Source organism: Heloderma suspectum, chromosome 1 (assembly GCF_057233095.1).
Source record: "Heloderma suspectum isolate Gila_16-S chromosome 1, 16-S_ref, whole genome shotgun sequence".
Classification (NCBI taxonomy): domain Eukaryota; kingdom Metazoa; phylum Chordata; class Lepidosauria; order Squamata; family Helodermatidae; genus Heloderma; species Heloderma suspectum.
Window position 1 is genome coordinate 98,845,104 of NC_139458.1, and position 25,548 is coordinate 98,870,651.

At 40.8% G+C, this 25,548-nt stretch overlaps 1 protein-coding gene across 1 annotated transcript in view; it reads left to right on the forward strand.

Moving 5' to 3' along the window:
- NAV2 (neuron navigator 2) overlaps window positions 1-25,548 on the forward strand; it is a 368,840-nt gene that overhangs the window by 303,868 nt on the left and 39,424 nt on the right. Inside the window, exons 17-24 of the mRNA XM_084852298.1 lie at window positions 2,521-2,681; window positions 7,200-7,388; window positions 11,677-11,729; window positions 13,717-13,740; window positions 16,267-16,341; window positions 19,314-19,397; window positions 22,231-22,342; window positions 23,115-23,260. Of these exons, the coding sequence (XP_084708424.1) occupies window positions 2,521-2,681; window positions 7,200-7,388; window positions 11,677-11,729; window positions 13,717-13,740; window positions 16,267-16,341; window positions 19,314-19,397; window positions 22,231-22,342; window positions 23,115-23,260 (844 nt within the window). The remainder of the gene's footprint in view (window positions 1-2,520; window positions 2,682-7,199; window positions 7,389-11,676; window positions 11,730-13,716; window positions 13,741-16,266; window positions 16,342-19,313; window positions 19,398-22,230; window positions 22,343-23,114; window positions 23,261-25,548) is intronic.

The following is a 25,548-nucleotide window of genomic DNA, read 5'->3' on the forward strand; positions in this document are numbered from 1 at the left end:
TTGTGGCCGTCAGTAGTGCTGCTGCTGCTGCTGGTGGTCTCTGCTTCTGCAGTTGAGTGGCTGCAATCTCTTCTTCCCTATCGTCCCTCCCTCAGCGTCTTTGAAGCAGGTCATTACTCTCTTTTCCCATCCCACATGCTTCTTTCCATTTGATAGCTTCTCATCTTGAGCAGGGAATGCAACTGTAGCTGGCTGGGTCTTTGAAAAGCATCTCACAAACCATCACTGGGCTTGATTTGCAAGCAGTAATTTGCAGCTTTTATGACTGAAGTAACAGGGTGATGCTATTTTCACAGTGTAACTTCTGAAATGCAGATCGAGAGGAATTTGGAGGTCATTAAAAGTGCAGATTTTGTTATACAGTAGTTGGAGCTGTAATTGGGCTTTAAAACAAACTAGAATCAAACCAATCAGGCACTCCAGAAATGTTTGCATCTAAAACATAACATGTAATTTAGGCAATTTGACATAAAGAGAAGTTACACTGAGAAGAGTATGTTTCCTTCTTTTGATAAAGACCTACAACTTCTCTAGATTTATTAACTTGAGTGCTACAAATTGAAATTGCTACACTAATTCTGTGGAAGTGTGCGTTAACTTTAAAAAAAAGTTCAACTCCAGACTGAATTGTGCTGCTTTTTACGATAACAAAATGGATGGCTTTAAATTACAGCTGCAATTTATTCTGTGCTACAAACACATTGTTCTCTGCAGCAGCTTTGATTTTTTCACTGAGCTGGGTGCTAAAAGCATTTTGTAAAACTGGGGAGGGGGAGGCTCAGTTAGTTGGTTGATCTGAATTGTTTTCTGCATTTGTCAAATGTCTCCAGCTAATAATGAATGCCATAGTTTAAGCTTGAAACATTTGAATGTCAAAGAGGTAGGTTTTGCGGTTTGTTCTTTCACATATTGTGCTAAAACTGGTATGCCTGTTTATAGCTCCAACCCTTCAGTGATCTATACACATGAATAACTTCTATCTTTTACATCAGAAACTAAGACTGGAAATTCAAGCAGGAAGAAGGTAGTGTTGCCAGGATGCTCTTTTGCAACCTCAATTCATCTAGGACTTCACCTAAAAATTAACTAGTGATGATAATCATCACTGTGATCCAGAACCATATATGCACAAAATATGTATGAGAGTACATAAATGGGCTTTTCCTAAAAAGCACAAAGGGAGGATTTCCCATAAAAGCTTATATATCTTTTAAATAAACTAATTTCCTGTATTTTCTACTTTTGTTTTTTCAAGTACAGTTTATCTCAGCTTTGTAAATATCACTAGACCTCAACAGTTTTATTATTGATTTATTATATTTAAATCCCACTGTCCTTGTAAGGAGTTCACAGTGTTGTATGTGGTTGTCCCCACCCCTTCCCAACCCCCGTCAATGTTATCTTCACAAATGTCCTGTGAGGTAAGTTGGCCTTCATTGAGTTTCATCGTTAAATGGGGAAATAAATCTTGGTCCCCCTGGTCCTAGCCCACACTCCAACCCCTGCATCACAGTGACCTGATCGCACAGCACAACAGCCATTCATGCGTTCATTTACCCTTGAGGAACTGCAGTGCATGATGGCTGCCATTATGAATATGCAATCTCCATGTTGTGTGAACCCAGCTGTCACAGGTTATTTGAAGGCTAAACAACCCTGGCATAGCCCACAGTCTGCATATTCATATTGGCGGCTGGCAATGCTGCAACTCCTCGAGGGTAAATTAACCCACAGTGGGTTGTCATGTCATGCAAACTGGCCAGTTGGCTTTCTTTTATTAATGATTCTGCCCACAAATTTCCCTGAAAGGGAAAAAAGAATTGGCCAGAACTTCCTTGCCTAGTTGCTCTGAGGCAGTTCATACTTGCATAGGGAAATACATGAGTGACTATTTACAAGCCAGATGTAACTCTCTTAATCTCTAGCTATCTGAAAACTCATCTGAGTTCACTAAATTTCCTCTCACATAACTTCAATAAATTGCATTTTGCTTCAGTATGACCTGTTTCCAGGGATTCCCAAGGACTATCCAACAACATATTTGACATTTGTCTGATTAGAATACACCAAATACCATTGCTGAAAGGTATCACTTCACCAGTTAATTGTTAGTCAATTAACCAGCAACATTTTTAAAATTAAAGCATTGTCTTGCATGTAAAATTCAGAGCATCCCTTCTTGTAATTAATGGGTTGGATACAGATGTAGTAATTCTTAGAATAGATGAGTAGTCATGGCTAAGTTAAGTCCCACTGATTTCAGTGTATCTGCTCTAATTATTACTAAGTATGGATCTAACCCTTTGTGTTCAGAATTAAGAAAGTTCATACATGTGCATAAGATCAGATCTCCAAGGCTCACTTATTTAACTCCATTCTATTGGCACAATCCAAAGTAAAAAAAAGGTGTCCTCTGGCAGGCAGGACACTTATTTCAGGTTTGCTCTCTTTTTATGCCTTTGGACTTTGGCCAAGCAAAATTTTCCTGAGCAAAAGCTAAGATGAGTTTTGTTTGTGTAGGTATACCCCATCATCACAACTTCGCAATCAAGAGGAAGCAAAAGAATGGCTGCGTTCACACTCTGCAGGAGGTCTTCAGGATACAGTTGTCAATTCCCCGTTTTCTTCTGGCTCTAGCATCACATCACCTTCTGGGACTAGATTTAACTTCTCCCAACTTGGTGAGTGAACTATTTGCTTTTCCTAATGGGAACACCTTAGCGAACCTACCTTAAAAGTAATAGTTCATTGATTTTCCCCCCCGTACCACAAAAGAAAATATCACTATGATAATTCTGCCTACACAACTGTCTGCTGATGATACACTGAAATCAAATATTTTCCAAAATAAATTAATTCAAATTCAGTCTATTTTCCATATGGCAATGTAATGCTTTGTATATAATATGTCCGTTGTTCAGGATGGAATGTTTAGCATTATCATTCAGATAAATGAAGTGGATTTATTAATGAGCAAGGCTGTATCATAGGCAGAAACACAAAGCTATATTAGTAACAGATATTATTAAGCTGTTTGTACATCTGTGCTACAGAAGTGTTATCTGGCGATCTTTACAAGACATTAGCTATTAACCTGTGGCCTAACAGCCATGCCATTCACATTCTGGATTCTTTAACGCTGTAGGTTTCCTGTCTTCTATTCTTTTAAAGTTCACCTCAGCCACAGCCACTACTATCTTAGTACAGGCTGCATCCTTGGAACCAAATCCTGAAAATGTCTTATTCCATGAAGGAACCTTCTTTCAAATTATAATGGGGAGATATATACATGTTTTATTTTCAAATGCAAATTTTGAAACATTGTACAAAGTATCTGGTGCCTCCCTAAAACCAATGCCTGATATAGTTTATTCTTGTGTGTGTGTGTGTGTGTGTGTTAAATCTGTTCATTGGTTTGCAAGAAATATAAAGAACTACTGCGAAAAAGCTATATATTTGTGCATGAACATTGCACATAACAGTTATTCTCCATAACTTGCAGAAACATGCTGCATCCGTGTAATTTCACCAAGCTGAAGCAATCATTTCCTAGAGCAGCTTATTTTGTGTATTTAAAGAAATTATGACAATAAAGTATCAGTTCATAAATAAAAATTAGTTCATTATGAGATTGCACCTTTATCCTATCCTGAAATATTAATAAATAATACTCAAAGCGGTACTCAATGGTGGTGCAGCGCTAGCGGTTAGGACATTGCACTGACATAAACCAACGCTAGCACAACATCATTAACATTGGTGGGGGTTGGACTCGATGGTCTTGTAGGCCATGATACTATTCTATGATTTGCTAGTGCGAAGGGAAAAACTGATGGTGGCAATTACCGGTTTTTCCCTTTGCACTAGCAAGCACTAATGACATTGTGCTAGCATGCATAGAATCATAGATTAGTAGGGTTGGAAGGGGCCTATAAGACCATCGAGTCCAACCCCCTGCTCTTTGCAGGAATCCAAGTCAGAGCATCCCTGACAGATGGCTGTCCATTGGTTTACACTAGCTCAATGTCATTAGCGCTATCGAATGTAACATCTGCAACATTGAGGATGTTCTAAAGTGTTGTGTGTGAAATTCCACTGACATAAGTGTAAAACCTCTTTTAAAAGCATACATACACACACACACACACACACACACACACACCACTTTTTGTATTATTTAATTGTTACTTACATGTTTATCCTGTGGCTTGGTTCACTGATCTGAGCAGTGATAACTTATAGGTATGTTTTATCTGGAACCCTAGTAGGGGAAAAAAAGCAGTTTGGAAGCAGCATATCCATATTTTTGTTAACACTTTAAAGATATTCAGTGACTAATATGAATAGTTGGTTTTTTTCCTATTTATCTGGTCATATGCATTGTTATGTGCTTTACAAAACAGTCCCCAGTTTTGTAAAGGAAGAGGAGGATTTGTGGAGAGGTATTGTTCATCTCATATTTAATTGCTCTTTATTCTTTTTAAAGTTACTGTTTTAAAGGGGAAATAAAGTAAAATCCTTTAAAATAAAGCATTGATTCATGTAATTATAACAATTTTTAAACAAACTACATAAAAAAAAACCCTGGATGAGATATCTCAAGTGGCAAATAGATGGTGAATCTTAAGTGACAAAAAATGAATGACTGTTCACTCTGCTGGGGTCAGACAGATGCTGAACTGGGTTCCCCTCAAAAGAATAGCGGGAAGTGAATATCATGCTACATAATGGAATGTAGTCATTATTCACAGAGTAGCCCAAATTTAAGTCAATAATAAAAACTCATTCTGCTTGATGACAATCTGTATTTATCATCTGTATTGTATTCTACAATAAGGAGCCCTTAGCTCTGTGGTAGAGTCCATGCAGAAGGTCCAAGGTTCAGTCCCTGGAATCTCCAGTTAAAAGAACCCCAGGTATCAAGACTGGGAAAGACTGTGCTCTGGAAAGTCACTGCTGGTCAGTATAGACTGTATTGGGCAGATGGATCAATGTGGTAAGGCAGAAGCCATAGTGTAGGAGAGGCAGCGCTATAGCCAGTACCTGCATCCGCGATTGCTTGCTTGGAATTCATGCTCCCTTAAAAGGAGGGAAGAAAGAAGCCAGGCCACACTTCTCATGAGCTACTTGGCATTCATGCCTGTAGTAGGGGCTGCTTTATTTTTCCTTCCAACCCATCAACTTTGATGAGCACATTTGCTAGCATTAGTAGAAAACTGAATCCATTGGATTTGTTGCTAATGCTAAATCTATATGGCAATGACAGGTAGAGCTTTGATTCTAGAAAGAACAATTAATAACAAAAGACATACATTCTATGTGGAAATTATCATTGGGCTTACTTTGGGGCTAAAAGGTTCAGTTTGATAGAAAGTAAATTTCAAGTCAGCTAGTGATTGATGACTGTGACGTTGTATTTGTTTGATGTGGCTTGCCAAATGAAATGTATTAGACTAGTGTAGACATGCTGCCCAGTCTTCTAACCGTAATTCAGAGTGCCCCTTGGGCTTGACTCTCCTCTCTTTCCTGCTCTGGCTTTTAAATTTTTGTGTCCTTTACATTTTTGAAGTCTATCATGGTTAGTGTTACATCTGTACCAGTGTTTTCACTAAGTTGAGTTTGCGCCAAACCACTGTTTGCAACTATAGTTAAAAGAGGGCTTTCAAGTTGTGGTTTATTTTTTTCCTGAACATGAGTGGAAGTTCATGGTCCAAGAAGAAGTTCTGGGTGATGGGGAAGGAGCAGACTCCGCTCTCATCAGTCAGAGGGACAGCAGTTATAGATCAGTTGGTACTAGTAGGGCTGGATTGGAGCGAAAGGACCTTGGACAGCTCCAAGCTGACTAAATTCCTACAAGGTCTGCAGCCTAACTGAGCCCTTATATCCTCCCTTTTCCTCTTTACCTTTGTTAGGCTCCACCCCATCTGAGATAGATATATTTAGTATTATTTTAATGTAAAATTATTTTAGGGTATCTTTAAGGGAAGAACCTTCTCAAGGTGGTGTTCCAGATAAAAACCATACAAAACAGATACAATAAAAATCCAGTTAAAAAGTCAGCAAAACCAGAAGTTATTAACACAGGTCTTCAGAGCTTTCTTGAAGATCTGCAAAGAATTCCTGATGGAAGCTGATTCCAGAGGTGCAGGGCCACCAGTGAAAAGGCCTTCTCCTTTGCATTCAGCAGCCCAACCACCCTTGGCAGCAGGCAGTTGAGAAAGGCCTTTGCTGATGACCTCAGAGTGTGGGCAGGCAGGTACAGGAGAAGGTGGTCCTTCAAGTAACTTGGGTCCAAACCATTTAAAGTTTTAAAAGTTAAAACCAGCACTTAAAATTGGGCTCAGAAATGCACTGTCATCCAGTGCAGCTGGCATAGTATTGGTGTCCCATGAGCCAACCTCCCAGCCCCCATTGATACCTGGGCAGCCATATTCTGCACCAGCTGAAATTTCCAAACCGTATTTTAAGGCAGCCCTATGTAGTTTGTTACAGTAGTCCAGCATGGATGTCACCGGAGCATGAAAGGGGCAGATCTTGTGAATGGAGCCTTGCACTCTGTTCCGGGTTGGTTATTTCTATCTGGGTGCATTGTCTTCTTTGAAAGATGGGGGATTCCATCTCAGGTGACTGTCTTCTTTGAAAGATGCGGGATTCCATCTCAGGTGACTCTGACTGACCAGTCCTTAGAGTAGTGGCAAGGTCTTTGCCTGGCATCTCCATAGCCAATGCCACTGGATTACAGGATTCCTAGGGACTTTCAGTTGCCTCCCTTTCTGTATCTGTGCCTTGGTCACTGTTCAAAGCCAGGGCCATAAAATGGCTGGAGTTACCCAGCCTTATTGAAAGTGCAGATGCAGATGTAAACTAAACCATGACTAACTCCAAAATGAAAGAGAGAGAGAGGAATTTCTGGAAATGAGGACAAGATAAAGAGGAGGAAGAGTGCAAACCAGCATAAAGCATGCAAACCCATAGTTGGGAGATTGTCCCAAGAGCTCAATGTTTTGTGTTGAAATTAACCTTGTTATAATTTTTCGGTTTAGCTTGTTTAGCTATTTGATTGATCCAGTACTTATTAGGAAGAAATTTGCAGAGAGATGTAGACAAAGACTGAAACCAATTTTTGTAGCAATAGTGTTTATTTTGGTAGTTGCATGTGCATAGATTTGTGAATTTTCTGTGTCTGCCTTGCTTTCTAGCAAGCCCCACCACAGCAGCCCAGATGAGCTTGTCAAACCCAACCATGCTACGGACGCACAGTCTTTCTAATGCGGATGGCCCTTATGATCCTTACAGTGACACCCGGTTCCGGAACAGCTCAATGTCACTGGATGAAAAGAGCAGGACAATGAGCCGTTCTGGGTCATTCCGGGATGGCTTTGAAGAGGGTAAGTGAGCTGAAGATCTTTTTTCAAAAGTTGGATCAAATTTCCTGTGGAAATCAGCTCGGGAAGAAAGTACACCAACTTGATGAAAATTATTCAGTTGTTAACCAATATATGGTTTTAATTAACATTGGGTGGGTGGGTGGGCGTTGTATTAAGGTAAACAACATAGAACTAGAAAAGGTAGCATGCAAAGCCTGGTTAGCTGATGCAATAGGCTTTGGCTTGAGGAAATTGTCAAATAAGGGAAACAAGGGGTGTGGGAATCACATGTCAGTATTTTGTTTGAGACAAAATACGATGCAAATTAGCATTTGACTACTAAAACTTTTTAACAGTTTACATTTTTTCAGATGTCAAATGTTGCGAAATATGCTGTAAAACCCTAATGCTTCCCACTGAAGAAATCCTTGCTTCTGATTGCAGCAATACACAATGTCCCTTTCTCAATGTGTAAAGACCTGTTCAGTCTCTTTCCTTGCATCTTAACTTGTACAGCCTCCCATATTCAATTGTTTACTGCTTCCTTTTTTATTCTACCTAAATATTAATGATCCCTTCTAGAGCTTCTTAAGTTCTTTGTCTTTTCTTGCCTTTTTGGTTCAAAAAACTCCAGGCAGCAATTTCCTAACTTGGACAATGTAGATCTTTCCTTTCCAGAGTTTAGGCTTCATTCTCATACTGTCAATCAAATGTTGATTGTGAGTGTCTGTGGTTATGGATAGTGATTTAATTTGGAAAAGGTTATGGCATGCATATTTTTGAGGATTTTCCTTTGAAGCGGCAATGATGCTGAGAATCTAGCTCTTCAAAAAAAGGATGAGATTTTGCTGTTCAAATTAATATTAATATTAATATACAGCTTAATAATACAGCTTAAGGACTATGTTATCCTGGGTGAGCAGGCAGTTGATTATTTCGATGCCAGTATTATACTACAGGGTGTACTGTGAAGGCTATTGAAGAAAGTGAAATAATTAGGGATTTTAATGGTATAACTCAGCTGTTCCTTTGAAATTATTGATGGATCAGAATGTTTTTCTTTTTTGCTCTTTGCCACAAATTACAGTGACAATGAATTTGTGTTTCTACTTTCATTCATGATAGCGTTTAAAACTATTAATTCCTTGGTGACCTTTAATAGAAGGGAAAAATTGAGGGCATATGGAATGAAATATGTTTTCTATGGCAAGAGTAATATTGGACCCAAAGTGAAGTAACTTAATATGCATTTTTGAGCAAGAGTAACATCATCATTGGTATTCAGATTTTCAGACATGTAAACACTTTGGTCTACTAAGAGGTTACAAAATATTCTAGGTATTTGATGAGTATAAAATTAAGTTGCTTGAGAAAGGATTACTTCATTACTTTAGGATTATAACAATAGAATGGAATTTATTTTCCTGTAAAGGTCACTTTAAAATTAGTTGGAAATATCTTATACAGGTGTATTTCAAACATTACAAGAATAAATCCCAAAGAAGCACATGCCAGAATAGACTGCAGGACTTGCTGAGGAGCAGAAGGCCCTTATACTGTCAGGGGCTGTTACTAAGCAGCAAGCAATGGGGAGGACGAAGGGAAGATGGGAAAAGGCCATCCCCACTGAGCCCTCTCCCCATCTCTGTGCTAGTCAACTGGCTCTTTCCCACTGTCTTCCTGCCTTCCATGTGCATTCTTCCATTTGTGCATGGGGTCTCTGGAATATGGCCATGAGACATTAAAATGCTGGTTTTACCATCACTTGTAAAAATTCTCTAATTTTAAAAAATAGAACTTTTAAGGGTGCAATCCTATGCATGTTTAGACAGAAAAAAAGTCCTCCAACTCCCAGCATTCCCCAGCCAGCCATTGTAGGACTTTTTTCTGTCTAAACATACATAGGATTGTGCCCTAAATATATGTCAAAATAGACTATGTTTTTTAATACCAGTGTGAGCATATTGCAGACTCAGATGTTCACACAGAACTTCGCTACTTGTGAGAATGTTAATGAAGTTTGAATTTCCTCTTCCCATTGATGAAACTGCCTGAGAATGGGTGGCCATTGTCTCTCTCCACTTCCAGCCTGTTCCTTCTGAGAATGGAATAGAATTCTAGAAAGGGATTCTTCCTTGCTTGCAAGTCTAATTTGACTACTTCTTGCCTTTCCTGATGGATTAAAATGCTGATTTGCCTGTTTGAACTGACATATCAGTCTAGCTAGATATTATGGGGTGTGTATATTAATAATAATCACAATAATAATATGGCTGCTGTCACTCTGGTAACATTTAGTAAAAGATATAATCATGTTCAGTTTCCCTGCTCCTGCTCCAGTTCACTGACTGCCCCTTGCAGGAGGTAAGAACATGCCAACAAACAGAATGATGCCACATCAAACTTTTTTGTTCCTGTCTTGATAGATGTTACCAGGGGTGTGTAAGTCAATGGCAGCAATGCGACATTTGTCCCAGTTACTCCTGTGATATTAGGGATGAAAATCCAATAGTTTTTATAAATGTCAGCATTAGAACAATTTTAATATGATTCTATATTAATATGTGCATTGAAATACATATCATTTTGTAAAATTAAGGTAGTACTTGCCACAGAGTTTTCGGGCTGAATTCAAACTTTGTTAAATGGCTATTCTTGCTACGCAAAATGAAGACAGATACATGGTATCTACTGACCATTCCTGAAGAGAACTGCATATTAAACAGGCTCTTCTTCCTCTGATGTTACAGGAAAATGTTTTTAACAATGCTGAATTTTTGTTTGTTTGTTTATTGGCCTTTCCAGATTATTATTATTATTTAGTGCTGAAAATCTATAGTTATATTCAGTTGCTGTGGGGAATCCAGATGTCTTCCTTGAAGGAATTCCATTTGTTTCATATTTTACTACTGTCTTAATGTTGTATTGCCTGTCACCTTGAGTGCCTTTTTGAGGGAGAGACGATCAATGTGTTTTGTAAATAAACAAACCTCACAGGGATCTTGGTTTGCAACAGCTATTCTGGCCCAGAGGTGGCATGGCAATCTGTTAAGGTAGGGGGAACTTTGCACACCCTCCTCTCTGGGCGCAAAAGAGTCCTTTTCACATGATTATTTAAACCACGGTGGGCTGTGGTGTGTGCCAGTGGCCATTTTGAATATTCAAACAGCAACCATGGATTGTTGTGTCATCCAAACCCTGCAGGAGTGGGTTTGTATGAGGGTTAAACAACCCTCACAGAACCCATGGCCTGTTTTAGGTTGTTGAACCCTTGTACAACCCACTCTTGCTGGGTTCAATAACACAACAAGCCACAGTCTCAGCTTGAATTTTCAGGATGGCGCCCATGGGTATCGCAGCGATCGTGCGAACCTGTGCCATAGCACTCACCTCTTGGCCATTTAACCATAAAGGAGGGGTGGGAGGTGGGGAGGTTGGATGGCCAATAAGGAAGGAGCTTGTCTTATTGCCTCATTAAGGGTAGCTTCCCTTACTTCATTGAGAACTGTAGATTTTAAAATGTTCTAAGTAGTAAAATACAAAGACTGAGTTGTACTGGAAAAAATATTTTCAATTGCTGATGTACACATACTTCAGGCACTTGCATTTGACACATTACAACTTCATTGTATACTCCTAGTATTAAAAAAATAGTATTACTCTTTAAAGCAAAACATTTACTTCAAATCAGCTGAAATTTCTTATTTTACAAAAAACGCCAGAGTACTTTTCACTTTTTTAAACCCCTAGAGAAATTGTCAAAATATATTCAAAGTCTTTTTCTCTTACACGTCTGTCTGAAAAATTAAATGAATCTTTACCTATATTATTCACACCAAAATATTCAGTCTTCTTTATTTATGAAATCTTTTAACTCCCTTTTGCTGTTTATGCTTCAGGCCAACCATATGGTGAAACTGGACTGGTCAGTTTAACCTTTACTTTGTCTGCTTCTCGTCATCTTCTGTTTCATTTTTCATGCACTATCATAACTTTGTAATGTTTGAAACATAACAGGCAGGCAAATGTTTACATTCAAATAATGGTGTTTAAAAAAAAAAAAAGCTTTATTTGAGACCATTTGGGGGTATGCTCTGTATAATGCTTCCATTTATTTCAGCTTACTTCTTGATACTTCTGCAAAGATTTGTTTTGAGTAAATATGTTTATGACTGGTGATGCAGTTGTTTAAATAGGCTGCTGATAACCCCTCCCCCCGAAGCATCCGTAGTAAATAATCAGCTGTCATTACTATATTATATACACAAGCAATCAGATGAGCAATTTGTTTATTTTATGTTTCCTTCAGTACATGGGTCCTCTCTCTCTTTGGTTTCGAGCACATCATCTATTTATTCAACGGTGAGTGTCATAAAATAGAAATGTCAATTGTAATACTCAGAATTGGGCACAATCCAGAAAATGTTAAGCACACTGAAACCACATTGAAATCAAAGGAACATCTATATTTAATTGTGCCCTTAAGACCTGCTGATTTCTATGCGACAGGCAGAGCAATCTTTGGAGTCAGGGAGGGAGAAGCCATGTCAGGCAAACCACCAAATCCAAAGCTCATGTTAGCAGGAAAGGTGTGTGTGTAGAGGCATTCTTCCTTTTACGCCTTTCTCTTTGGCTGCTTTATGTCTCTGTGTGTGTTTGTGTGTTTTTAGAATTTCCAATGCATTTGTCCCAATAAGAGGGAAATGAAGTATGCCAGCTCCAAGGCTAGCATATTTCTCCCCTCCATTTCAAGGGTGTGCCAGGGTAATGGGAGGCTTGTAGATCCAGTTGATCCAAAGTCTACCCTGATCCATCCTTGACTCCCCACTGGAACATCTCTATTTTCCCCTCTCTGCCATCAGAGTGTCAATGACAGAAGAGAAAAGGTGGTGGCCTTTGCAGTGCTACTATGGGGTGGCCTCTGAGGGCAGACTTCCCCTCTCTGCCTGAGCAGAGTGAGCTCCAGTATATCCTATGGCCCCTGGAATGCCCTCGCAGGAACCATTGGATTGCTCCCTTTAGCTTACAAAATTATCTAATTTTTCTGATCTGTTCTGAACAATATAACTTTGCTTCAAATAAAACTTTACCTAAAGAAAACAGGATGTGTTTAGCTTGCAGAAAATACTTTTAAGGGAGTTGTGTTAGCAGTTGCCCAACAGTGTTGTAGCAGGCCTGCACAACTTGTGACCCATCCAGCCAAACAACAGCCCATTAGGAGCTTGATAAACTTCCTGGTTTTGGCTACGTGCCTAGGACTACAAAAACTGAGGCAGACTTAACCAATCATCCGGTAAGCCAACAGTTTTTATCAGTGGACTATAAGCCATAAATTGTGCAAGCCTGATCTACAGGGCATGCCATGAGCAAGAAGAATAGCTCACTATGTAGGACAGGAAGTACTGAGTTCAAGTTGTCGTAGATGAAGACTAGGTATCAGAAAATGTCCTAATGCAGCTTCCTTATGGAGTTTTTTCCTTGTGCTTACTGCATGCACCTCATGGACTGGGGATAAAAGGATATTTGTTATTATTCATCCATGCTGATGTGTGTGTTTTTTATTTACTCCTCAAATTGTAGAAACTGTATGTATGTTTGTTTTAAAATATGGTACATTATGAGAATCATTATGTGACTTAGGCTACAATCCTATCACCACTTATGTTATTCTAAACCCTACTGAACTCAGTGGGACTTGCTTCTCTGAGTAGATAGGTATAGGATTGCACTTTAAGATGCTAAGCAATGTCTAAGGTTATCTAGAGAACATGTGACCAAGTAAGAGATGGCGGGAGCAATCCTACCGAGAAAGGCAGCTGCCTCCAAACTCAGAGGCGACCTCCTATCCAATGCAGGGCAGGAGAAGCGTGGGAGCATCCCCTCCATGCTTCAGTCACCCTGCATTTTCAGCTAGGCAGCCGATATCGGCTGTCTAGCTGCAGGAAGGCAGGGCGGGGAAAGCAGCTGCCGAACGACACGTTGGATATGTCCTACCAGCATTTCCACCTTCTCCGCCCCAGAGCGCCCCATTTTCACCACTCCGTGCTCCTCTTCTGAGCATGGGGTCATTCCAAGCTGCCTGTGAGGCAGTGTGGGGGGTGGGGAAAGGTCAGTTCTCAGGGAACAGACCTCGGAGTGCGGGCTCTGGGGTCAGCTCCCGGAAATCGACGTATCCTATGGCTGTCTAGCCTCTGACAAGTGGCCATAGGATTGCTCCCTAAACTTAATAAAACTACTTAAGTTGATATATCCACAAAGGTGTCAATAGGCTCAAAAATGAAATTAATCCCATTTTAATTTTGATTTCAATATATTTTTCATATGACCACATTTTAATCTTTTTTTCCAGCCTGAAGAAAAATGTCAGTCAGAGGTAAGGAGGAATTCAGTTTCTTTAATGCTGCTCGCCTACCTACTTTCAGTGGCTGGCATTGTTGTTTACATATTTTGAATTTTTAAAGGAGTACTAGCCTCAGCTTTTGTAAACACAGTGATTTCAATGCAGTGCCCTACAGAGTTCTACCCTTCTGCACATGCTGCTCCCACGTGTGTAACGCCCTCCTGCAGACCCCATCAGCTCCCTCCATACACAAAGCAGTGCATGTACCCAGTGGTGCATATAGGTGAATGGATCATGCCCCAAATGTTCTTTGATATTTGCATTCATTGGTATTGACCCTGCTGCACTGCCATATCTTATTGCCCTTGAGTTACTTAAATTCCTGGACTCAGAAAAAGCTGTTACATCTACTGACTCCTGCAGTTAATTGCTGAACTTAAATTCGTTCAGACTTGTCTCACAACCATTCCTTTCTGTCATCTTTTCCCAGTTGGAGACTCTTTATTTTCGAAGCCATCACGTTTTTAAATATATTTCTTTTTTTGACACATTGGAGTTAAAGACACTGAACTGCCTGACCAGGCTGGTATCCTAACTTGCCATTAGACATTTGGAGATCACATTTAGTAATTTAACCCTCCCGTTCAAGGCTAAACTTTTGGTTCAATGGCAAGAACAAGAAAAATAAACTCTTCAAGCCAAAACTAGTATTACAGTCATGGCCAACAGCATCCCACAAGAATCACATACTACAAGGGCCCTGCTTCAGCTAAGGACTAGACCGGGGTGGGGTGGGGGGTCTGTTCACACCATTATTTGCTGAACAGAGAGACTCCACTGATGTGTGCGCCTTGCAGTATTCTCACTATTAAGCATGTGTCCTCACCAGATTTGCTTGCCAAATTTTGGTACAGAATACCAGATTATCTGGGGCAGTACCTAATGCTGTTCTTGACCTAGCAAGAATGACTGCTAATGCAATGGAAAGCTAGTCCCTGATAGTGCAACCAGAAACTAGACCAAACTAGAGCTTCAGGAACAGGACAAGTCAGCAGAGCTCACAGAAGGGAGCTTTACTGACTTGTCCCATTCCAGAAGTGCTAATTTGAGCTTGTTTCCATGGTTGTACTGTGACGCGCTAGCTTCCCATTGCACTAGCGGTCATTCTCGTTAGTGCAATGTGATTAGTGCTGGCAGAGTACCAGCATTGGATACTGCCTTTACTTCCCACAATGTGGGCCTCGCCATTTCTGTGTGCAGAAACTGATTTGCATGGTTGCTTTGCATTTATTAAAAAAATCAACAGACTTTGGAAACTACCGGGATTTGGCTCCTGATAGTCCTTGGGGGGGCGGGGGGGAGATGACCTGAAAAGAAACACAGAGACAATTACTTGTGCCCTAATCTAGCATATGGCACAATTCATTCTAGATGTCGTTCCACCATGATATCTAATCTACTTACCTGCCCCACTCCCATGTACAATCTCCTAACGTTTGTGGAACATACACTCAGTATTTAGAAAATCAAACTCTTCCTTCAGATTCATATTTGCAGGTTTAAACAATGAGGAAGGATTGCTTGTACATCTCAAAATTTAAAGTTCTGCTGTTTATTTAACTATTATTCCATTCTGTTTATATGATGCTTGTTGATAAAATAGTCCCCAAAGCAGCTAGCAATAGTATTAAATAGAAACAATAGTTAAAATCAGCAATAATAAACAACAAATGTAAAACCCCAGCAAAAGCATCAAGAGACAACATAGAACCAGCAGTATAAAATTCAGTCAGTTTAGCAATCCTATGGCTGCTAGACAGTTTCTAGACAGCCTTAGGATTTTTTGGTTTCTGGGAACCAAGCTTGGAGCCAGGGTTCCAAGCTCAGTTCCCAGAAACTGTGCTCCTTACCCCCTACCCCGCCACCTTGTAGGCAGCATGGTTGTTCCCCGTCTCCATGTTCGTAAACACAGTGCAGAGCGGGTGACAAAAGGGTATTCCCAGGGGATGGGAGGAGACTGAGGAAGCGTCATTATGATGCTTCCTATGCGCTACATGGCCGCAACTCCCTCCCACTCTGAATTCCCCAGATAGCCAAAATCGGCTGTCTAGCCACAAATGCAGGGTAGCTAGAGCACAGAAGAGAGGATTCCTGCATTGGATAGTCGGCCGCCTCCAAGTTCAGAAGCGGCCAACTATCCCGATAGAATTGTGTCCTTAGGTGATTTTTAAAAACAGCTTGACTGTACTCCCAGAAGGGAGTAGAGTAGCATGGATCTGGTGAACTTCTATCAGAATGAACTTCCATCAGAAGGAGATTCCATAAAATAGGTGCCACAACTGATAATTTGCACTAGATGATTTGTACTAGATAGGTTTACACTCAATAATGGTGGGTCTCTGTACTTTACCTGTTTCATGTGTGGACCTTCTAATTTTGTCCATAAGTTGTTTAGGGTATATGCAAACCCTAAAAGGGGCTGTTTATTGCCTTCTCATTTTTTTATATAACAATCTTGATTATCATTTTGTTAAACAACAATATTTTGAAATATTTTAGATACGCAAGCTAAGGAGGGAGTTGGATGCATCCCAGGAGAAAGTCTCAGCTCTGACAACACAATTGACTGCCAATGTGAGTACGGTGTACATAGACAGGAACTCATCATGAGTGGCAAGGAATGATCTGGATTATAAGAAAAAAATTAGATATAGTTTTGAAACAGAAATAAATGGAAATACTTTTATTGACTGTTAAACATAGTTCGTTATAGACTTAATTTGCTTTTTTTGAAGCATCACATTAATTTTGGAGGCCAGAATCATACCACTTTGATGTTTTGTTAAGTATTTTCTACCAGGTTTTTTTAAACTAATAATTGGATGACTCAAAAAGTTTAGGCAGTGCCAAGCCAACCTTTTTCAGAGCACACCTTTCTCTGTGTTGGCATTCATCTCAGCATTCCTATTTCTTTGAGGTGCTGGAGTTCCAAAGCACACATGGAGCTTCTTGGCTCAGAGTAGTTCATTTTAATGGAAGAAGACAGTCTTTTGTATGTGCTGATTTACTATTGAATTGAATAGGAAACATCCTGCGCTTGCAAAGCATATGACTGTGCGCATAAGCACGCATGGATCCCTGGAGTGTAGCAACTGTGAGTCTGTTCTGAAGATACGCCAGCAGCCAACTTATGCAAAGCCCCTTGCTCATGTGATTTTTCTTTTCACAAAAGAGGAGCTGAGATTCCACATGAGTAAATGGATCACACAATCAGGTTTTGGGGCAACTTGGCTGCTGGTGTATCATAAGAACTTGCACATTTTTTATATTAATATCATTCCTTCTGATACTGAACTCAGGTCGTTGAATGTTTGTCAGTTTAGAAGTGAAATAGGGCCACCTAAAAATGGGTTTCTGAATACTTTGGGGCCTCCCTAGGTACTTAGACATATAGAGGTTTATAAATTAAAATATGTATGTTTTAAAACTGCCTAACAATAAACCATAGCCCTATTCAGGCATTTTGTACCTGAATAGAGCAAACATGTGATATGAGGGAGCACTCATTACATTCGTCAATGGAGACTTTCTGAAGAGGAGAGTCTCCTGTTTCCATGGAGGCTCTCCATGTAATTGGGAAAGCTGAATATGCAATTTTACCTACTTCAAGAATGCCTGAATGGGGCTATTGAGTGTATAGACAGAGACAGACAGGGGATAAGATCCAAAGAAATCAGGCAAATTCTGTGAGTCTGTGGGTGCTGCCAGATGGAGGGCTCCTAGCACTATCAATTAGAAGGCAAAAGAAAGACAGAAGAAGGGAGGGTTACAAGTAGAAGATGATGTTGTCTAGACCTCTTGTAAAATTCTGTGAATGAGCGATGGCTTAATAAAAGCCACATCTGGAAGTACCCTCAGTTAAATCTTTGGTTAAGAGAATTTTAAGACTGAGAATGTTAAGATTTCAGTTGAAAACACACATCCCACACAAAGGAACATGGAAGAGATGAGGTGGGAGAATTGGCCTGCTCAGTCCCCTGACAATTTACAGTACGTGTCTTGGAGGGGATTAGGAGGGGGATATAACACCCCTGCTAGATTGCTATAAAATCGTTGGGTTTGAGCCTGGCAGTGCTCTAGCACAGCCTTGCCCAATGTGGTGCCCTTCAGATGTGTTGGACTTCAATGCGGGGGAATTGTAGTCCAACACATCTGGAGGACACCAGGTTGGAGAAGGCTGCTCTAGCACTGTATGACACAGCAGGAGAAGGCCTAGGGAGAACAGTATTTCATCCCTTCTCTAACTCCTGAAAACCACTGTGAGGCTCCTGGTCCAGACTCCTCTTGAGGGAAGATACTCTGCAACATGGTGTTGCAAGCCCCGCTTGTATTTATTTGGCATATCGATGAGCTGGTTTTGTCAGATTTTCCTTAATGTGGCCAAATGAGAAAGCCTTAACTTGCGCTTGCTGCCTTTTACTATGTAAAGATAATTTATTTCTCATACGATGAACCCTCACCCCCTTCCCTCCAGTTATTGGTCACTCTGCTGAGACTGCAAGTAGGAGTGAGGATTTTACCAAGAGGCCTTCCTACTACGTGAAAGCTAATAAACACCCATCTAGGAGATAGACAGACAGACAGATGACAGACAGACAGACTATGGAACAATTGTAAAATAGCAGCCACTTCTGTTTCCGTGGACTGGTTTCACACCAACTGTCTAAGTATAACAGGGATATTACCTTAATTGGTACTATGGAATTTACTAATTCTTTCCCCTTTAAATACTTCTCTTCATCTCCCCCCATCCCCTCCCTCCCTGTAGTTGTACTGAAAGTATTTGCTGGTACTTGAAATAGTTGGCACATCTTTTCCAAGGGAATCATTTGCTCCAGTATTTTTTAAATAAACATTTTAGCTTTTACCACATGTAGTCAGTGCTAAGCTTGTTTTATTTTCTGCCATTTTTCTCACAGGCTCAGCCTGGCTTGTTTTTACAGGGGCTAGAAGGAGTAAGAGCATATCCCAGTGTTATCATACTCCTCATGGTTGTTTTCACTGTGGATGTGAGAATGGCTATTGGGGATAAGGCAGCTATGTGCTGATGGTGAACAATGCTGGGATGACTGCATAAGGCTTTACTGTACCAGACAGACGTAAGGAAAATGCATCTGATGCATTTTCCTTAGCTTGTGGAAAACAGTTCCACCCTAACCATACTTACCATGGCTATCACCCTAACCATACTTACCATGAATAAACTTACCTGGGATCAGCAGACCGTAGCTATGCAACAACATGACACCGCGTTAGAACTGATTGAAGCAGTTGCCACAGCTCCAACCCAGCAACTGCAAACTCATGGCACTCTGTTCCTTGACCAAGTTGCTGCAACCAGGTGCACCAGCACTACTGGTGGTTGTATGGCCATTTAATTTTATGGTTTTGTGATCCCAGGAATGCTCTGTATCCCAGAGTAGACCTGCCTGCTTGCAGAGGAAAACTTTAGCACAGTGTAACCGTACAGTGTCTTCTAAAGTCTTCAGCAGACAAGCCATCTGCAAATGCACAGCCTTAATTGTATAACACACTTTAACTTACAGGCTCATCTTGTGGCAGCATTTGAACAGAGCCTAGGAAACATGACCATTAGACTACAAAGCCTTACCATGACTGCAGAACAGAAGGCAAGTTTGAAGTTCACTTGTACATGATTCACGAATGTAGACTTTAAAAATTACCTTTTGAAATTAAGTTAACAGTAAACTGTGTCTTTGGTATCAGGCTACGGCATGAAGTAAAACTTATCCAATCACTGATCAATATATTTGTGCTGCTATTGTGCCAGTAACCATTAAGTATAAACTTTCCCATGGGAAAAAGAATAGGTGTTAGACCATTTATATCAGCACCTAAATGTCGAGTGGTGCTTCTTGTTCCCATTTCCTAAACTTTTTGGAGTCGCATGTTTTAAGCATGACATTCATCCTATCTTTCTCTTCATTTCCACAAAATTAGCACGTCGGTGGCTGTGTACATTAGAGAGGCTGCAGAGATAGACTGGGCAGTGACTCAGTGCATTATTTATTTCAATTGTATCCCAGTCTTCCTCCAAAGAGCTCCCAGCAGCTTCCCTATGGTTCCCAGGTGGTCTCTCATTCAGAAAGTTTACAGGACCAGACCTGCTTACTTTCAGCAGTAGAACAACCAACTGATGTCTTCAGGCCATATTCTGGGCTAATAATAATATATTACACTCATGCAGTATTTTGTTACCATTAATCCTGTTCTCTTTCATGTGCTTATACAATATAAGCATTAGAGATGTATGGGAATTGCAATTTTGCTCACAAAACATGCAAGCTTGCCATATTCAAAGCGCTGAATGTGAACGCAAGCACATATCTGCCGAAAATATTCACAAATTGTCAAAGACGTGTTTGCGTTTGTCTCTTTCCCAACTCCCAGTTCAATTTTCACAAATTTCCTCAGTAGACTGAATCAGCCGTGCTTTAATTTATGGAGGAATTTTGCACAAATTTGGGGAGTTTTGTGCAAATTCGGGGAGATATGCACGAATCTCCCATTCAATCACTGCTCAATTTGCACAAATTTCCTGTTCACGTAGAGCAAGCAGCAAGCGCAAATGGGAATTGGGCGTGAGACATACAGCGAGATCATGTCAGAAAATCCTAGTGATCTTGAACATTGTTCATTCGCTCATCCCTAATATGGAAATACAAAAGGGGCAATCCTATGGCCACTAGTCAGTGGCTAGACAGCCATAGGATTTGTCAGTTTCCAGAAGCCAACCTCTGAGCCCGTGCTCTGAGGTTGGTTCCCTGAGAACTGACCTTCCCCCCATCCCATGCTGCCTTGCAGGCAGCTCAGAATGACTCCAAGCTCGGAAGAGGAATGCGGAGTGGCGAAAACGGGGCATTCTGGGGTGGGAAAGGCAGAAATGCCGGTACGACAGATCCAACGTGTTGTCTGGCAGCTGCTTCTCTCGCTCTGCCTTCCCTTAGCTAGACAGCTGAAATCAGCTGTCTAGCCACAAATGCAGGGCGGCTGAAGCATAGAGGGGATGATCCCCTCCACGCATCTCCTGCCCTGCATTGGATAAGCTGTTGCCTTCAAGTTTGGAGGCGGCCGCCTATCCCAGTAGGATTGCTCCCTTAATTAAAAATAATACATTTTCTATAAATTACATCTAGTATTCAATGTTACGCTTAAATCAATGGTATTATTTCCCACAAAATTATAGAACTACAGTCTCTGTTGCTTAAAGTAAGAAGCGATACTGATATGCAGACCTGAGCCCCTTGCATATTTGAGCAATTATAACATTTCTATTTATTTCAAAAAGGGTAAAGGTTTAGGTCCCAGGGCATAGTCTGAAGGCACATGAGGCCGCCACCTTGCTGAAGCTAAGGAGGTTTGGGTCTGGTCAGTGCTTGGAGGGGAGACCACCTGGGAACCTCCTTGAGTTCCATGATAGAAGAAAAGTGGTATATAAAATAAATAAATAAATAAATAAATAAATAAATAAGAATCGTAACCATTTGTAGGTCAGCTTAGTTCATTTGTACTAAGACAGAATTCTCTGAAGGCACATCCAGGAAGTTCTTAATTTAGGTCTGAGTGTCCATCTCTGCAGTTCCAGACATTCATAATGCTTCAGCTGCTACAACATTCCTTCTGGGCTATAGAGCTTATGAGCAAGAACTGGGCCACCAAGGGTTCTACAATGTCCAACTGGGAACATACGTGACTACAATTGCTTTAAGTCCAAATACCTCATAGATTTGTCCACATCATTCAAATTGGTGTGCCACAATTAGAGATTACTAGTGAGCAAGGTATGTTGTGCCTGTAAGAGTTAGTGACATTAGCTAATTTGATCAAATAAGTGAAACATGCCTCATGATGTGGGGAAAGTCAGAACACAGAAACACACGTATGGCACACTGGTCTCCAGCCAGTCTGGCCTGAGGGATGTTCCTTCATGATGTGAAATATGGTGATAGCTTAGACCAGAGATGGGGAATGTGTGGCCCTCCAGATGTTGCTTGACAGCAACTCCCATCAGCTATAGCAGGCATAGCCAATGGTGAGAGATGATGGGAACTGCAGTCCAACAACATCTGGAGGGGCACATGTTCCCCTTCCCTGAGTTAGACAATTGGAGTTAGAGATAAACCAACCTACTGAGCCTTTTCAAATGTACTCTTACGATGTCTCCAGCCCACTCTGCGCCCCTTTTCTAGCTGTAGCCATTGTTGATCAATTGGACAAAAAATACAAACAAATCCTGGAATCTCAGAGGGAAGAAGCCTTTCTAACTCCAGATAGTTGGCCTCTGTTCAAGTACCCATTGAAACTCACCATAAACGTACCCATTGAACATTTATCCCACTAATTGGTTGTACTGATCCCAACTTTCAGTGCTGTACAAGCTGCTTGGATACTCTGGAGAATTCAGAGATAACTTTTGGTTTTGTGTGTGTGTGTGCGCTTCAGGATTCAGAACTGAATGAGTTAAGAAAAACCATTGAGCTACTGAAGAAACAAAACGCTGCTGCTCAGGCTGCCATTAATGGAGTCATTAACACACCTGAGCTCGCCTGCAAAGGTAAAGAAAAAGATGCAGCCTTCACCTTCAATAACAGTGTAGCACTCAGAGGGCATTCATCCCTTGGTAATAGCTGATGCAAAATTTCTTGCCAGAGATAGACTATATAATTATCAAACCGTGCTTGAATTTTCTTTTGTAGACCAGTAGGCCCATCATTACTAATAGTGTTTATAGACGTGTAGCATAGAAAATCCCCATGGTATTACAGTGGAGTATGTTCCAGATATACCATATGCATTTAAAACAGACAAGCACTTACCCTAGTCAAAAGCTGTAACCACTTGAAGACAAAAGACAATTAGTGGCAGTTGCTTACCTGCCTGCTCTCTCCTTACTTGCTGCAACAATTTGCCATCCACATCTCACCACCAGTTCCTCTTCCACCACTATGGTAATTTTACCCAGCAGTCAGAATGGCTCTGCCTCATTCCTCTTCTTTTACCACCACTGCTCTGCTATCCCAGCAGACAAGATTCACTTCCTCCTCTATCACCACCACAGTGATGCTATCCTAGCTGCTAGGATAGTGTGTCAGCAGTAAGCACTGGAGGAATAGTTGAGGTTAGGTGTGGTGCAGGCAATGGCAGTGGGAAAATCATGGCATAGAGCTATACTACCTGCCTGTGTTGGCTATAAAGAAGGTGGGATAGGTGATAGTGATTGCAGATGGTGGCAAGAGGCAGCAAAAGAGAATGTGCATCTAGATTTGCAGAAGGAAAGATAGGTGCAATCTCTACATACATTTAATAAGGTCTAAATTGCTATCTAGGAAGTGGGACTGCCCAAACCAGCGATTTGCGGATCCGAAGACAGCACTCTTCAGATAGTGTCTCTAGCATTAACAGTGCTACGAGTCATTCCAGTGTGGGAAGCAACATAGAATGTGACTCTAAGAAAAAGAAGAGAAAGAACTGGGTATGTATATTTCAATAGAGCACATCAAATGCATTGAAATGTGTTTCTATGAATATTTCCAGAAGACCCAATACATGAGTCAAGTAGACTTTGTAAATTATTGCCTTGAACCAAGATGAGTATTATAGACATCCAATAAATAAATACTACCTTGCATCCATTCGGAAGACTTAATATAGTCTTAAGTGGAAATGGCTGAATCCAAACTATATGTTCCACCGGAGATCTCTAACTGCAACTCCAATTTATTTTCCCCACTGAAATGCATCACCAAGGGTTGCCAATTTCTTTGAGTTCTTGGGGGACTGGGGAGGTTAATCCTTTACCCTGTGCTGTTCATTAAACAGCATAGGGTGGACTCTTTTTTGGCTATCACCATTCATATGGGTGTATTCTTTATACTGTGGGGCAACCAGTAACCAGCTGGGTAGAACAATTTAACTGACTGAAAAAAATCCATGACAAATAGCATGTGGGAGAAGGATTAAAGGCATGCGCATACATGCACACTGCTACTCCAAATAAATTTGCATTGCCCTGCAGCTGCATTTTAGTGAGAGGGGAAAAGGAAGGCAGTCCTGTCACAGGTAATGTGTTATTTGCTTGAATGTACTGTTTGTTTCCTCAGTTTGGAAATATATGTACAATATATGTTTAAAAACACACACACACAAATATTTTTCTGCTATAAAAGATGGAATATGGATGGATTTTACTTTAAATTAAAGTCAATTAAAATCTGGCACACAGACTGTAATTGGTAAACATGGTTGAGATAAATGTGTTGTATAGTCTGTTAACATAAGGTAAAGCTAACACCTGACTCAGTTTCTTGAATAATCTGGTTTAATTGTTGAGCAAGTATTCATTAAGTTCATTATTGGAGGGCGGGGCAGCTTTTTTGATTATTATTATAAAAATGGAGAAACAAAAATATGAATCTTTAAGCTTAATTTATGATTGAAATGCTACCCTGAAGGCTTCAGAATAATGGTTTTTCACTTCCCATTTCTTCATCGCTCACCATATTATATGCAAGATCCCATGTGCTGGAGGAAAAGTACCCAATATCAAACCCATTTTTGTAAAACTACTCCTTCCTTGGTGGTGATGCTTTTTTTGTAGTTTGAACTGAAGCCCTTAGTTCCTGTAGTCCCTTTGAGCCTTAGGATTCTCTGTGTTGTACCCAAATAAATGAATGCCACCCTATCCCAGATGAATTTGGGAACTCTAAAGAAGGGCTAGATAATAACATAGACCCTGTTCAAGTCACTAACATTCTCCCCCGCCCCCCATAAAACAGTTGTCCCCACAACAATTAACCTGTAGGTGAGTTTTCAGCATGAATGTGAACATCTTCCACCCCACCATCTTAGCCTGTGCTTTTCCTCCCTGGCTCTTGACCCAGTTGTCTGAACATGAGATCTCCCCTAAGACTGACTAATTAAACTTTTTTTCTCTAGTGATTTCACAGTCTTAGGTTTGGGGAGATCCCAAGTACAAATAAATAAAAGATTTCCTAGGATAGGATTAACTTTCTATAGTAGTGAGTAGTGATGTACGAATCCCTCACTGTCCAGTTGGGGGGGGTCTATGGAGGGGCCATCTGTGCTGCTCGGGGCCCCACAGAATCCTCAGGAGCCCAGCTGCATCCACTGCAGTTTGCGGAGCGGCTCTCCTGCTCCCTATAACACGCGATACGCTAATGGCGACTGCCATTAGCCTAACGCAGGAAAAAATACAGCCGTAAATGGCGTATGCCATTTGTGGCTGTAAAGCACTGACTTTGTCCTAAATTGCAGCCGTTTATGGCTGTATTTAGGTCGGAGTTAGTGCTTTACAGCTGCAAATGGCATACAATATGCCATTTATGGCTGTATTTTTCCCCACTATAGGCTAATGTCAGCCACCATTAGCGTATTGCATCTTCTAGGGAGCTGGAGAGCTGTCCTGCAGGAAATCCTCCGCAGCCGGAGGTAAGTGCATCCGCTCTGCCACAGACTCCGGAGGTCAGATTCTCTGGAATTTGGCCTCATTGGAGTCCGCAGCAGAATTCTCTGACATCCCTAATAGTGAGGAGAATCAGGGAGATGTGTGTGAGCCCAATTTTTCTGCACTTAATGGCAGGCCAGTAACTTTGAGACCTTAAATCCCTATTCTCGCCTCCTCCATGCATTTGGTAAAGACATGGAAGGGATCAGGAGTACACTCCCTAGAGGCCCCCCAACCTCTGCTTAGGCCAAAGGTGAAAAAGGTGAAAAAATCCACGCTTATAACTTTACATGCAT